The following is a 15,106-nucleotide window of genomic DNA, read 5'->3' as shown; positions in this document are numbered from 1 at the left end:
ATGTAATTGGGACACATGTGTGAGGGACATAGACAGGTGTGCCTGCGAGCAAGCCTGAGTGTGTGAATGGACACCATCGTGTGTGTGGTGACAGCAGGTGGGACAATGTGACCTGGGACAAACAGGGAGGAAAGGTAACACCAACAGTAATAAAAAATGCTAGGATTATTGAGCACTTACTATGAGCCTGATGCCGACATTCATGATTTTACTGAATTCTCCAAATAGCCTCTGAAATTTGTGCTATGATGTTACTCATTTATAGATTAGGAAATAATGGATTTGGGCAGTTAAGGAACTTGTCCATACTTTAATCAGTAATGTTAGACTGCCTCACAATGAACATGTGAGCAGGAACCAAGTTGTGAGTAGAGAAAAATGAGTCTCCATGTACATGGTGGGGGTGTGTGTGTGTCTGTGTGGAGTGGGGACTGAGTGTGCCAGTGTGGGACCCAGACTAGAGTCCAGGCAGAAGCTGTAGACACTGGGCAGGGCAGGGGCCAGAGCAGAGCCTGAGTCAGCCTCTAGGGCATCTCTGCCAACCTGGCTTCCCAGTCCCGCAGCAGCCTGTGCCAGGGCCCCCAGCTAAGGATCCTCCCTGCTCTGGTATGGCCCCCAGCAGGCCCCATCTCACAGAGCAGGCTAAGCTGGAGCTGAAGATTAGCAGGAGGCCTGCCTGGCTTCCAGGGAACTAGAGGGGGCAGCCTCCAGCATGGGCTCGCCAGGCAAGGAGGGCATATGAGAACTGTGGGAGGGAGTCCAGCAATGATTTCAGGGCCCTTGTGTCTCTAAACTGAACCACCTGGAGGGTGTGTATACGTAAGCAGAAGGGGGGCAGCCAATGGTTCCCATGCCCACCCTTGCCTTCAGAATGTGACTCAGGCAGATGCCACGCCAGGCATTTGCAAGCTGGACCTGCTCCCGCTCTGGGGGGGTTGGCGAGGAGGGGCCTCTCCAGCCCCACCCCCATCCTCACCCTTGGCCCTACTCCTTGGGATCTAGGCTGAAAGGAATGAATTTTGGAGAGGACTGTCTCCTGTGGCCTGGGCCCAGTCCTGCACAGAGAACTTTCTGCAAGTTGCAGTGTCCAGCCTCTCCAGGAATGTGGTACTGGCTGGTTTGCCTGAGTCTAATCCTGGCCATTCCATCTGGGCAATTCACTTGCCCACTCTGGACCTCAGTTTCCTGATTGGCAAAAGAGAAATATTGTCCTAGAGGGACATAGAAATTACTGGCAGAGAAGAAAGTGATCTGCGCAAGCAATGGACAAGGACAGTGCTGGGAGTTGCATTAAAGAAGGGATCGGGGATGAGTTAAGCTGAGTTTTGAAGGATGGGAGAATCTCTGATGACAGCCTCTGAGCGGGGGAAAGGGTGTTTTAGGCAGAGTGGATACACAAAGCAAAGGCTGGCAGGTGGAGTGTTGGCTGGAAACCTAGCCTAGGGCCCTGTGGGATGAGATCATGGGCTGCCCAACTGCTCAGCTGGCCTCTCTTCCTTCTGAGGCCATACAGTGATCTGACAACACCTGACTTCTTCACAGCCTATGCTGTAGGGACCTCCTCTGTCTCCATTGCTGCTCTCGCCTTAGTAGCCAGAACAGTGCACATGCATCAAAGGTGCTCAATAAATATGTTAAGTGAACGAGAAACTTCTCTCCAAACAGGATGAAATTTGAGGCAAGTGTTTGTTCCAACAACCCTAGCAACAGCCTCCAACAGACTCTAAAATAGTGGTTTGCAAAGTGTGGTCCAGGGTGCATCACCTTGGACCTTGTCAGAAATGCAAAATCTCGAGCCGTAACCCAGACTAATCTGGCTGGGGCCCAGTAAAACGTTTTAACAAGCTCTCCAGGTTGATTCTACTACACGTTAAACCAGGCACTCTGAATGCCTACGAAAAACAGCTTGCAGATGGAGAAGCCAAAATTGTGGTCAAGCCTGACCCAGAACTCAGGTGTTCTTGACCCTCTCCTTTTCCCCAGCCCAGGGCACAAAGAAGAGAAGAACTCCATCACCCACCCCACCAGGTTTCTGGAAGGAAGATTTGGAAATACCAAGGGTCTAGAAACAGAGGGCGGGGCATTCCTCCCGGGAATAGAAGGCGGGGCCATGTGCTCTGAGCCCCGCCTCATCCCTGTTGCCCCGGGAAACCCCGGGTTGTAACAATAACCCGCTGACGCGCTCAGGGGAGGGATCCTGCCGAGTCCGTGGGTGGGACAACCCTGCCTCGGACCAATGAGAGTGCTCGGGCCCCGCCCCCGCGCCCCCTCCCCTAGAGCAAAGCAGGGGGCGGGGTCGCGCCCGCCTCGTCTTCCCTGCTCCGTAGGCGGCGCTGTTGCATGCAGGGGCTACGGCGGGGTCGCCCCCGGCCGGGAGCCCCGCGCCTCCGCCTCCAGCCCGCAGGCGGGGCACCCGGCCCGCCAGAGGATTCCGCGGCCGCGGGCGGGCACGCCCCGCCCTCTCCCGCGCCGGGCCCGCCCCCCTCCCCGTCCCCCGCCCATCCGAGGTGCAGCCGGCGCTGAGCGCGGCAGGCGCGGGAGCTGGCGCTGGAGCCGGAGCGGCGGCGGCGGCGGCGGCGGCATTCACGGGGCGGCGGCGGCGGCGCGGGCTCCGGCACGGGCTCGGGCTCCGGCATGGTGCAGTCCGGCTTCGTCCCGGGAGAGCGGGGCCCGCGTGCGGGGTCGGCGCCGGGGGAGCGGCGGCAGCGACGGTGGCGGTGGTGGCTGCAGGCACAAGCAGGCGGCAGGTGCTAGAAGCGGGACTGGGCGAGGTGTGTGCCCGTTGGGCTCCGCGGCCGCCGCTCTCTCACTACCCCCCTCTTTTCCTCCCTTCGGGCTTCCCAGCGCGTCCAGCCCCCTGTCTCCGCTACCTGGCCCATGGCGCCCCGCGGTTGAGCCGGCGCCGCCAGGGACCCCTCCCGCGGGCCTCCCCGGGGCGCGCAGATCCCGGAGCCGCCCGCCCACCCTCCGCGGAGCCCCCCTCCCCTCCTCGCCCGAGCCGGGCGGGACCATGGCTGCGAAGCTGCGAGCGCATCAGGTGGACGTGGACCCGGACTTCGCGCCGCAGAGCCGGCCGCGCTCGTGTACCTGGCCCCTGCCGCAGCCCGACTTGGTCGGCGACGAGGACGGAGCGCTGGGTTCGGGGGTGGCCGAGGGCGCCGAGGACTGCGGGCCGGAGCGCCGGGCCACGGCCCCGCCGATGGCCCCAGCGCCGCCGCTGGGCGCGGAGGTCGGACCGCTGCGGAAAGCGAAGAGCTCCCGGCGGAACGCGTGGGGGAACCTGTCCTACGCCGACCTCATCACCAAAGCCATCGAGAGCGCCCCGGACAAGCGGCTCACGCTCTCGCAGATCTACGACTGGATGGTCCGTTACGTGCCCTACTTCAAGGATAAAGGCGACAGCAACAGCTCGGCCGGCTGGAAGGTGGGGGCGTCCAGCTGGGGAGGGGTGCTAGAGCCGTTGACTGGGGCGTCCAAGGGCTGCTAGATGTCCCTGGGCACCCGGTGGGCGGTCTGGAGGGAAACCCTGGGGCATCCCCAGGGGTCACAGTGTGTGCCCAGGGCGTGGGGCCGGCTGGCCGACAGGCGGGGCGTGCTGGGAGCAGCTGTGTGCATACTCTGGATGCAGGGTGGGAGGTCTGGTGGGGTGACAAGCGACTGCCACTTTGAGGCACCTCTGAGGGATACCCTCACCCCATCCTTGGGGGCATAGCAGAAGAACCTGTTCTCAGGCCTCAGACGTTGGGGACCCCTCTGTTACCCGCCCGAGTTTGCTTTGTGTTACTCTTGTTTTACCCTCTCCAGCAGGGCACCCTCCTTAAAGAGCTGAAATAATGACTTGGGGCCAGTGGCTGCTTTCCTCCCAAATCTTTCCCACTGCCCTCCCTGAAGCTGGCTTCAGGGTGAGGAATGAGACCCTAGGCCCACAGTTCTTTCTGTAGTGCCAGGAGTTCACCCTAGGGCACCAGCCAGTCTGAGGTGGGGAACTGGTCAGGTGATCTGAGTTCTCCATGGGGCAGCTGCTGTCCCCCCCCCCCCCCGGCTGAATCAGCATGGTGGGCTGGTGATGACCCCTGCTGGTGTGAGGGCAGGGTGTTGAGACCTGGGGATCTGTCTGTGCCCACCCCAGGCTGTCTGTCTCCCACTTCCCTGGTTTTCTGAGCCCAGATGCATTTGGGGGTGGGGGTAGGGGGAGGGGCACCCCAGGGAGGCCTCAGTACCAACCACTGGAAAGGGGAGAGCCATCTTGGGAGAGGACAGGGTCTTGACTGGATTGTGGCCTCCCGACCCTACCCTGGCTAACTTGTTGGGGAATGGAGACAGTCGATGCCTTTGGAGGAGAGGAGGCTGGGGGGTGGGAGTGGTCAGGCCATGCCTAGGGCCTGTAAGCTGCCAGGCTCCCTGTGGAAGAGGGGGGTCTCTATGAGGGAGACATCCCTAAATGGAGGCAAGGGGCTGTGGCTGGTGGTGGTAGGCAGGGTCAGGGGAAGGAGGTGTGTCAGTGGAGGAGGGGAGGCTTGTGGACAGGAACAGCGCGAGATTCCCAGCAGCTGTGCTGACCTGGGAGTCGACCTGGGAGCCCACGGCTCTCAGGCTTTATGCTGGCAGCTCCTCTCTCTCTCTGGCCACTGCTGGGTGGGGATGCAGGCTGGAGTGACAGGCCTGAGTCTTAGCTGGTCCCCTTGGGCTCAGCCCCCAGCAGAACACTTGCTCCTCCTAAGTGGGTCCTGTACTTTGCTCCCACCTCCCTCCCCTTCGCTTCTCCTTGTGGATAGTCCCTGTCGTCAAGGGCACAGAGCTCAGACACCTCTTCCAGGAAGCCTTCCCTAACCCTTTTACCCAGCGCAGGACTCCCTCATCTCTGGTCCTCTCCCTACCTGTCATAAGTCTTAGTCTTTTGTGTCCTGTCTCATTTCCCTTCCCCACCCTCTTTGGAAAACAGTGGCAGTAGTTAGATCAATCTCTGTGCCCATGGCACCAAGCATAGAGCCTGGCACCAGGAGCTACCAGTGCATATCTGGTAAAAGAGTAAAGAAGTGAGTGGATGGTGCAGCGGGTGCTGAGGCCAGGGAGGATACTTTGAGTCAGAGCAAGCCAGGAGGGCTTCCTGCAGGAGGCAGAGCTCCAGTTGGAGTTGAAGGATTAGGGATGATGGGGAAGATGGCAAGAGGGAACATGAGGCTTGAACCCGGGAAAAAACTACAATGCACTGAGGGTCTCAGGGCCAAGCCTCTGCCAGGCAGCTTCAGGCATCTGTGCCAGCTGTCACCTTTAATGCCCTCTGCACTGCCTGAGGTGGGTTTTACTGTCACTACTTATAGAACTGGGCCCTGAGGCACAAATTGGAGAAGCAAACTGCACAAGGTCACAGTCACTAGATGGGAAGGTTGGATTCCAATCTAGGTGTGTCTCCCTCCAGGGACCCAGAGCCTCTGGAATAGTGTCCTGCTTGCCCTGGTTGTGGGAGGGGGACACTGGCAGCTTTCAAACAGGGATGGATCTAATCTGAGAATGGGATTGGGAAGGTACTTGGAGATAATATCGTCCCATGAGTTCATTTTGCAGACTGTGAGACTGAGGCCCTGGCAGGGAATGGACTCTTCTCAGGTCATCAGTGAGTGGCAGGCCCTGGATGATGGCCCAGGCCTCCCGCCTGCCCGTTGGATGCAGTTTCCTCTGCACCACACTGCTGGGGACACACTGCTTCTCCCTGTGCCTGAGCTCAGGAAGGCTTGCCCTGGGCTGGGGCATTGGTGAGGGGTCCTCAGGCATGGGCTGGCTCCTCACCTAGACCCTGGCAGAGACCCCCGCAGCAGCGGAGGAGGGCTGTTCAGAGAGACCTATGGCCTTTCCCGTCTCATCCCCTCAACGGCTGTCCTCCTTCTATCCCACCCGCATCCAGCTCCCCAGGGAGCCTCCTTCCCCTCTCATTCCTGCCCCTCCCACCACCTGTTCCCCCATTCCCAGTCAGTCCCTCCAGGGGCTGGGTGGAGGGGCCATTCCCAACTCCCAACCACCCTCTGGATACAGAGCCTGTGGGACACCTCAGGTGCCAGGGTTGGGGCCAGGGACCCATTGCTCCTTCCTCCCTCCCCTCCCCCACAGAAGGGTTGCCCTTCAGCCCCTGGGGTGTACTGAACCCTGTGATAGAGTGGGGGGACCAGTGGGGGAGGCATTGGACCTACCTTCAGGATGCATCAGGGTTACCCAAGCCCTGTGTTTTACAGGCAGGAAGGGCTGGGGAGTGGGGACTGGGGGGGACAGGGCTGGGGGACAGGGGTGTGGTGAAAGCGGGGAGATCCCCTGGGGAGCCAGGCAAGCCCTCCCAGAGAAGATGGCACTTGATCTGGTCTTTCTTCACTGGGTGGGGAGGGCGGGTAGAATTGGGGGGAAAGACTTCCAAGGGATATTGACTGCGTATGCAAAGACAGGGAGGTGGAATTCATACGCTGGGTTTGGGAGACTGTTGGGCGTGCCAGGCTGGAACTAAGGGTTCCTGGAGGTGGCAGGGCTGTGTCATGGGAAAGGCTGAGCGGGCCAGATCAGGAAGGGCTTGACCTTTGCCCTGTGGCCCAACCAGGGATGTGGGATGACAGTTCAGAGGTGTTGCAGAGAGGAATTGGAGGAGGCAAGATCAACAGCAGGCACAAGGCACCCAGCAGGCTGAAGCCCGAAGAGAGACTGGGCTTGGTGCCGGAGAGGCTGGAAGAGTTGCCATCAGGGCATAGGGTCTCCAGGTCTGGGCCGAGGACTTGGACAGGAAGTCTGCCTCCTTCTACAGGGTCCGGAAGTGTGGCTATCCCATATCCAGGTTGTTATTGTTGTTCAATCGCTAAGTCATGTCGACTCTTTGCTACCCCCATGGACTGTAGCGTGCCAGCAGGGCTCCCTGTCCCTTACCATCCAAGGAGGGTCTCCCACTTCCTCTGATACTGTAGCCCTTCCTTCCCTAGTGCTGGACTCCTCCAGGAAGCCTTCCAGGCTGCTCTGGATCCTGGTGCTCCTTCCACTTAGCACCCCTGGAGTTGCTCTGCCTGCTTTTGTGTTTCCTGGCTGCCAGCTCCCCTGGGAGCTTTCAGGCCAGGCCTGGGTGCCTCCCATTCCTGTCCCCAGGACGGGTCGGGGAGGCGCCCAGTGGAGGGGGACTTCCCTTCTCCCTCAGTGCCTGGAGCACCTTGGCTGTTGTGGGGTGGGGTCAGGAGGGGTGGTGGCCCCCCCACTCCTGCCCGGATCCCACCCAGGCTGGCCAGTATGTCCTAGGTGGGGTGGGGTCTAGAAGGGAGGGGCTGCTCCCTGAGGCCAGGAGGAGGGTCCTGCGACAGCGCGGCTGAGCAGTTTTTTGCTTGCAGGGCTCCCCCTTCTCTCCTCCCCGCAGCCCGTTCCAACAGGGCTCCCTCCTCCTCCTTTGTCCTCCGGGGATCCCCAGCCCCGAGGGCTGGTGGGGGTGTGGGAGGAGGTGGTGTGAGCCCGGGTTGGGGGGTGTCCTCACCCCCCGCGCTGCACGAGCGGGGGGCTGGCAGCTGCCCGCCTCCTGGGCACGAGCCCGTGCCAGCCGCTCCTGGCACAGTTGCTGGCACGCCCGGCAGACTCCCACGGCCACCTGCTCACACCCACCCACGAGCGCTGGCGCGCGGCGGGCCCTTCCGGCTTCCCGGGCCTCCCGGCGCCCCTCCCCCGCTACCGCCCCCCCCCCCATCCTCTCCCAGTCCTCTGCTCCACGAAGGCCCCCTCACTTCTGCCAGCCGTGTGCGTGGCCCCCCCGGGCCGCCCCTCCCCAGCAACTTGGGGAGCTCGAGAGGCAGGGCCGCCAGGAGGCCCCTGGGATAGCTGCACCTCTGCGGGGAGAAGGAGGGGCGGACCCGGAGGCAGACAGACAGACCGACAGACAGGGTGAGGGCCCCCGCCTGCCACCTGGCGCCGCTCCAGCGGGACGATGGCGGGCAGCGCCGTGCCAGGCGGTAATTGCAGACAGACTAATTTAAAGAGATGAGACGGTTATTTTTAACTCCTGTTAAGGTAATGAACGGCGCGGGGAGGGGGGTGTGGAGGTTCGAAAGTTCAGCATTCCCCCCACTTTCTGCGGGTTGGGGCTCCCCTGTCTGCAGGCCCTGAGGACCCAGCTTCAGGACTGAGTGGAGTGGAGGGGCTCTGCTAAGGAAGGGGAAGGGCTCAGAGGGCTGGGGAGCAAGCACCCACAGGTCCAGGCTGGTGTTAGCATCCCACTTTCCCAGGTGGAGAAGTGACTTGTCTTAGGATCACTTCCCTAAGAACTGCCATACCTGGAAACTGAACCCTCTTATACACCCCATACTCACTTCCTCCTGTGCCATTAGGGCTGGGGTGGGGAGGGATTTGGAAAGGGGGCAAGCTTGTTTCTAGCAGCCCACCTTCTCTTTTCTTTGAGTGGAGCTGGTGGTGGCCACTAAATGGGGTCCAAAGAGCTTTGGAAGCCCCTCTGTGTCTTGTGAGGAGTGCAGGTATGGTCGCGGGCTTCGCGTGTGGGTGAGGGCTTCTAGGGTATGGCTGTAGCAGGGAGAGCCCCTCCGCCACTGTCTCCCTTACCTCGCAGCTGACTCTTTAGCACCCCTTCCCTATCTGAGCCTGTAGCCTGCCTACCATCTTGTGGATGGGTCCCCAAGAAACAGGTTCACGTTGGTGCCTACTCCTTTCACATCCAAGCCTGACTTCCATCTCCAGGAGAGCTAGGGAGTCATGCAGCCCATTACCTGCTGTCAAGCATCCTTCCTAGATTACTCCCTTTCTCACACACTCCTAGGTGCTGGGAGCTTGCAGCCTCCAGCACTGCCCATTCTGTTGCCAGACAGACCTTTGGGTGGTTAGGCCTTTCTTCCTTCTCTCTGGCCATGGCCCATCTCTCTGGAGCATTGCTCCAGGTGTCCTAGCTCAGCCCTTCAGGGTCAGTTAGAGCTATGGAGTCGAGAGTGGGTGAGGGGTGGGGAGAGCCCCTGTAGGGGACCCTCATCTTGAGTGTATTGAATTGGAGCAAAGCTCTCTCCCATTCTGGTCCTCTGTGTTCTCATCCATAGCCAAAGGGCCTTAACTCACCCCGTCTCTGGCCCTTTTGGGGGCTGTAACTGGATAAACCCTCTGGTTCTAAGAGCCGTGATGGGTTAGTTGGGCCTGGGGGCGCAGAGTACTGATAGGGCTTCTCATGGGTGGAAGCAGGTGAGTAGCAGTGTGGATGGACTCGAACTGGGGACTCCTGTTTGGGGCTGCCTACCCTGCCCCTGGCGGTACCCAGGTGGCAGACATACTCTGAGCCCTGTGAACGGAGTGCTCCTGGCAGTCCCAGCTGTCCCCCCAGAGCAGGCAGATGGGGGTCCAGGGTGTTAGGTGGGCATCAGTGGAGGCTCTGGGGCCCTGGTAGGGTGCTCAGGGGGGACAGCTGGATCTGGAATGCCCCCCTTCCTCCTGGCACCCTGGTTACCATGGAAACCAACTCCTGTTTGGGAGGGTTTGGCTGTTTGCTGCCTCTCCCCACCCCCCAACCCATATGTGGAGGTGGGAGGGGGGCCAGGTGGCTTGTGTGGGAGGGGCTTCCCACCCCCTCTCCCCCAGGGCCTCCATTTTTGCAGAGAAACCTTTCTGGTCTCTAAGAGGGATGCCTCTTGTGGGAAGGGGAACAAGAATTAAGAGAATTAACTGCTGGGTGCTAGGCAGTCATTTGGGCACTTCACATAAATCTTCCCATTTCATCCTCCCTGGGTCCTGCCAGGTATGTGATAATAGCCCCATTTTGCAGCTGAGGAAATTGAGGAAAAGACGAAGTCTCTTCCAAGGCAAGTCTCTTGCCAAGGCAGCATAGCTGAAACGAGGCTGAGCCTGGGTTTAGATGCAGACCTGTCTGTTGCTACCATGTGTCACCATCTCCCAATGCCAGTGCAGTGTCAGCCCACATCCCCACTAGTCCTCCTGCCCCAAGGCTCACTCATGCTCACTCCAGAACTCTCCAGAGCTGCTCAGTTCCCTTGGGAGCCAACCAAGTCCAAACTGCGCTGTTCGGGCCCCTGGGCCCTCTGCTGGCCTCGTCCAGATTCTGAACTGAGGCCTTAGATGGTATCTTCCTTGCCTCCTGCTTGTCCCTCCTGTCTTCTGTTCCCAGGGTGGACCACCTTCTCCTCCAAGCAGGCTGCTCAGATTGAGCCCACACCTCTCTTCCTCACTCTTTCTGGGTCCTCCAGGGAGTTGAGCCCCATGCAGTCAGGTTCAAGGGACTGAAACCACTCCCACCCCTCCACCCCTAAGAATCCATTCATCCGCCCTGCCCTCCGTGTCTCCTGTGCTCTGCCACAGAGCGTTTGGCTGCAGGAGGGAGGGGACGGTCATCGGCATGAATCCTCGGCAGGCCTCTTTGGCGCTGGCCCGTGAGGAACTGGAAAGTCGCAGTCCCTGCTCTCTGCTAGTTCCCTGTCTGGTGGGGGAGGTGAGACCACGTGTGCTGTTCTTACAGGGACCAGTCCTGGGGCCTTAGCCACTCCAGGTCTTGACCTCCTGGCCCCAGTCAACCTCTCCAGCCACATCGCTCACCCCTCTGTCTTCTGACCTTTGCTTCAGCCACACACAGAACTCTTCCAGCTGGAGATGCAACCACCATGTGCCGTGACAGGCGTGCTCCCATTTAATTTTCACAGCAAACTGTGAAGCTGGTACTGCTACTGTCCCCAGTTTGCAAATGAGGAAAGTGAGGCTGAGAGACACAAAGTAGGCTCTCATAGTATCCCACTGGCAGTGACAGAAATGAAACTCCCCTGGGCCATTCCTCCCTAACCCAGTGCTCTGTCCAGGCTAGTGCAGGCCGGTCTCCACGGGCAACATTGTCTCTCTGATTTCCCTTGGAGTTTGGCCCTGAGGCTTCCAGCCTGGGGGTTGGCTCTGGGATCCTGACTCCCTTTCTGCAACCCAGAGCTCCCAGAGGGAGAGAGCTGACATCAGCCCGCTCTCCATCTGCAGGTCCTGGGGCTGGTGGCTGCTTCCTCCACTCACTTTAATCCAGGCCTACACCCACTGGGCACCCACTGTGCAGCGCTGCTCAGAGGAACCAGACTGGCTCCCTGCCCTCGAAATGCCTGCAGGTCCAGCTGGGGAAATAAGATGAGGATAAAAATGACCCAGGGTCACGATGGAGGGACAGATAATACGCTGTGAGTATTTGGAGGTGAGGGAAGAGAATGAGGCCAAAAAGTTAAACCGTCAGGATTTTGGGGGAGCCTCACAGGGTTCTGGCTATGTTAGCCAGAGCCCAGCAGGACTTGAGGCTGGAGAAGCAAGCAGAGGCCGGCTGGTGAGTGGCCTTGAATGCCACACCAAGAAGTTGGCACTACAAGCTGTGGGGGATGAGGGATGACATGGGCAGAAAGGAGGGTGTGGAGGGTTGGGGCGGGGAAGAGACTGGCTCAGAGGCCCACTGTGGGCATTATACTGGGATTCAGGATAGAAGAGGAATCTGAGAAAGAGTAGAGGCCCCAAGACTCCCAAGATCCCAGGCCTGACGTGCCAGGCAGCACCCTTTGGTGCCTTGAAGATCTCGAGGTAAGACAGTGGTGTGGGTAAGAGTCTCGAGGCAAGCAGGGAGGAGCAGTCCTAGTTTTGCCACTCACCCTCTGTGTAGCCTTGAGCATCCAAGCCTCGGTTTCCTTCTGCAAAATGGGATAATAAGATATGTCCAAGCTTTGCTGTGAGAATTACATCGGAGGAGAGTTACATGTAAAGTCCCCAGTGAAATCTGCGCAAATACTGTTGTTCATTGCTCTGGCAAAGGAAAGGAGATAACTGTCCATGCCCTTTGTAGGGTGGGGGTCCTGGGCCCTGATCCCTGAGAGACACTGACTTGTATATGTGTCGGGGGTGGGGGCAAGACTTCTTCTTCTAGTCCCTCCCTTTCTGTCCCTGGGGTGTGAGGGAATCAGGAGTTTCCATATGCTGCTCTCTAGCCTACAGAGCTTTCCCTGAGGCCTTGAGGGCAAGCAGGCAGGTTTCAGGCCCTGTGTTTTCACAAATGAGGGCAGTGATTTACCCAAGGTCACCCTTGAACTCAGCACTGTCTGCCCCTAGATGCTGGCTCCTCTTTGCCCCCTGGCAGGCTGTGTGCCCTTGGGCATGGTCCTTCCCTCTCTGGCTCTGAGTGCCATCTAGGGATCCGAGCTCCCCTCCCCCAACACTCTGGGAAGCTGTGAGGCCTCCTCCACCCCTCCTGTCCCCTCCCCCTGTCCTCAGCTGGCCTTGCCTCCTTTTGTAACCTGAGCTGGGGCTGTGGGGGAAGGGGCTTGCCCTCTGCCAGCGGCACCTGCCAGCTGAGCAGATGTGAGAGGATGGAGGCCCCCATCCCCCAGGGGATTGCCTGCTCTTGGCTTGGCAAGACTGGGGCTGGGCGCGCAGTGCTCAGCACACCCAGCCCTGGCCTCTGGCCTCTGCCCCCGAGAACTTACCCCGAGCACTTGTTCATTTTTCGGTGGACATTCGTGCTCCAACGTGCCCTGCAAGGACCTCTCAGGCTCCAGGAGAAGACAGACGGCAGATGAGGGCTGGTGCCCCAGTCTGGGTGGGCTGCGTGGGCCTCCTGGAGCCCCTTGGCATGGGGACAGAGGGCCAAGGGCAGCCCCTGGGGGTGAGGCCAGTGTCTGTGCGGGTGGCCATGCCCCTGGGAGAGCAGATGGTTCTCTTGGCATCATGCCCACTCTTCCTTTCCACCCCCCACCCCCCAGCCAGCCTGCAGGGCTGGGGCACAGCTGCTGAGCCCTCCCCAGAGCTGGGCCAGGGCAGGGCTGGGTGAGGTCACTGCAGCTGCTCCCAAGGCCTGGGGCAGGGGTGTGGGAGGTGCTGCCAGCAGAGTGAGGGAGGGGATCAGAATGAGGAGGGGCTTGGAGGGGCCTGAATGGCTTGGCAATTGGGGATCCCCTTTAATCCTGGAAGAGAGAGGAGATCTGTGCAGGGGTTGCTGAGCCAGCGTGGCAGTTCCTGGTGCCCTTTCCCCAGGAGAGTTTCTGTCTGGCCTAGGCTCGCCTCGAGGTGTCTCAGGGTAGGCGGAAGAGCACAGACCCTGGTGTGAATTCCAGCTGCAACACTTACCCCCTGGTAAATGGGTCAGTTGTTCCCTGAAGCCTCAGTTTCTCCTCTGTAAAATCAGAATAATAAACCAACTCAGAGGTTTGTTACAGATACTCAGTAAGACTTAAACTGCTGAGTGCAGCATGTGCATGAAATGCTCAGCAAATCGTAGTGTCTTTCCTTCTCCACTTGTTGAAGTCTCAGGAGGAGTCAGCAGAGAGTAGGGAGGTGGCAGAGGCACCAGGAACTGGAGGAAAAACCAGGAGGAGGAGGAGGAGCCAATACCTGGAACTTCAGCCTGAGGTTTGGCGGAACAGAAGTGGCAAAGTTGCCAGGCCTGAGTGGTTCATGGCTGCTGAAAGTTCCAACCTATGTGTTGACTTACCGTAAGCCAAAGATTGCCCACAAAGTTCAAGTTGGGAGGCAGACTCATCCACAATTACAGTCTAGTGCACAGGTAGATTTTTGCAGTAGAAATAGAGAGGGAATAGTTATCTTTGGGGCTTGCAGAGGGGAAAGACACCACCAAGCTTGCCTTGATAGAGGAGGACCCAGTTGCACAGAGAGAGAGAGAAGGGCACAGGGAACAGTGTGCGAAGGCAGGAAATGTGAGATATCCAGGGTGGCTGGAGTTCCAGATGGGTGTAAGCAATGGAGGTGACGAGGCTGGAGAGCATCAGAGGCCCTTGATTGTCAGTCTGGAGTTGGACCCAAGCCCTGGGGGATGAGGAGCCATGGGTCTTTGAGTAGGGGTGAGCTGGGACTTCTGCTGTTGGCTTGTTTGCTGTCCAGGCTGAGTGTGTGGGCTCTGTGGTCTCTGGGGTGGCAGGGCTGAGGGATGCCAGGGCCTGTCTCTTGACCTCCTGCCTTGCTTTTGCTATTTGGTTCCTCCTGGCCCCTGGCTGCCCACTTCTGTTCCACTAATGACTCCAAGCCATTCACCTGTCAACACCTGTGGCTCTGATGCTCCTGCCTGCCCTTCCACCCCTCCTTCCCTGCAGACCCTAGTACCAAGGGTTTGCATGTGGCCTCAGGGCTCTGAGGTCATCTAGGTCACTCCTTCTCCCAGGAAGTCTGTCTGGACTGAGTGCTCCAGGCAGCAGAGCAAGCGACCCTCCTCCTCTCCTAGCTTCCCCACCCCCAGTTTTGTGGCTCTCTCTGAGTCAGGTGTGTTCCTGGGCCAGAGGTGGGGGGGGGGGGAGATTTAGGATGGTACACGGGTTGCTCCTGGGCCTAAGACAGGGACTCCATAAGATGTGGGATGTCGTGCAGTTCCCGGCCCCATCCCCTTTCCCGTGGATGTTGGGATAGTTACTGTCTTTTACGGGAGATGCTCAAGGTCACATGGATGAGGTTGGGATTCCAACTCTAGCCCTCAGTACTTCATGCAGGAAGGGAGGGAAAGAAGGAGGGAGAGAGGAAATAGGAGCCACAGAGGGAATCAGAGCACTCGTGCAGCCCCACAGGTGATCTCGGCTCTGGGAGGCACCAAAGGGAGGAGCTGGGTCACATCCCCGTTGGGTAGGTGGGGCCAGCTTCCTGAGGGCGGGGCCAGGTGGAAACTTGGACAGCAATGGAACCTGGAGAGGCAACCATACCTGGTTTTAGGTTGGATGGATGGACACAGATCCAGGACTGAACTGGGAGAGTCCTGGAATCCCCTCGGTACTAGAGGCCACGGGGTAGCACAGGGCTTGTTATGGGTGGGCAGCATAACACTTGGGTCTCCTGTCTCTGATGAAAGCCAGGAAGCTTGGGCTTGAGAATCAAGGCAGGGATGGCCACTGAGATGGGCAGGAGGGCAGTGTTCCCCACCTCATTACGGATGTGAGTGAGAAGAACCTTGGCTTTGGAATACAACAGCCCTGAGACCCAGACGTAGCTCCATCACTTCCCAGCTTTGTGGTCTCAGGAGTCATTTAACCAACTTGAGCCTTAGTTCCCCTCTCCACCCCCACTTGGGGATAGCAAATGGTGAGACCCTTCTTCTTGCCCCAAACCCCTCCTCTTTTCCCCCCACTCCCTAGCCCTGAGATCTCCT

The 15,106-nt window shown here is 59.2% G+C and overlaps 1 protein-coding gene across 1 annotated transcript in view; it reads left to right on the top strand.

The window, feature by feature from the left end:
- Positions 1-3,010: 3,010 nt before the first annotated feature.
- Positions 3,011-15,106, top strand: part of FOXO6 (forkhead box O6) — a 20,785-nt gene continuing 8,689 nt past the window's right edge. Inside the window, exon 1 of the mRNA XM_040231520.1 lies at positions 3,011-3,424. Coding sequence (XP_040087454.1) covers positions 3,011-3,424 — 414 coding nt within the window. The remainder of the gene's footprint in view (positions 3,425-15,106) is intronic.

Source organism: Oryx dammah, unplaced genomic scaffold (genome assembly GCF_014754425.2).
Source record: "Oryx dammah isolate SB20612 unplaced genomic scaffold, SCBI_Odam_1.1 HiC_scaffold_28, whole genome shotgun sequence".
Classification (NCBI taxonomy): domain Eukaryota; kingdom Metazoa; phylum Chordata; class Mammalia; order Artiodactyla; family Bovidae; genus Oryx; species Oryx dammah.
This window is presented reverse-complemented; position numbering and strand designations above follow the sequence as displayed.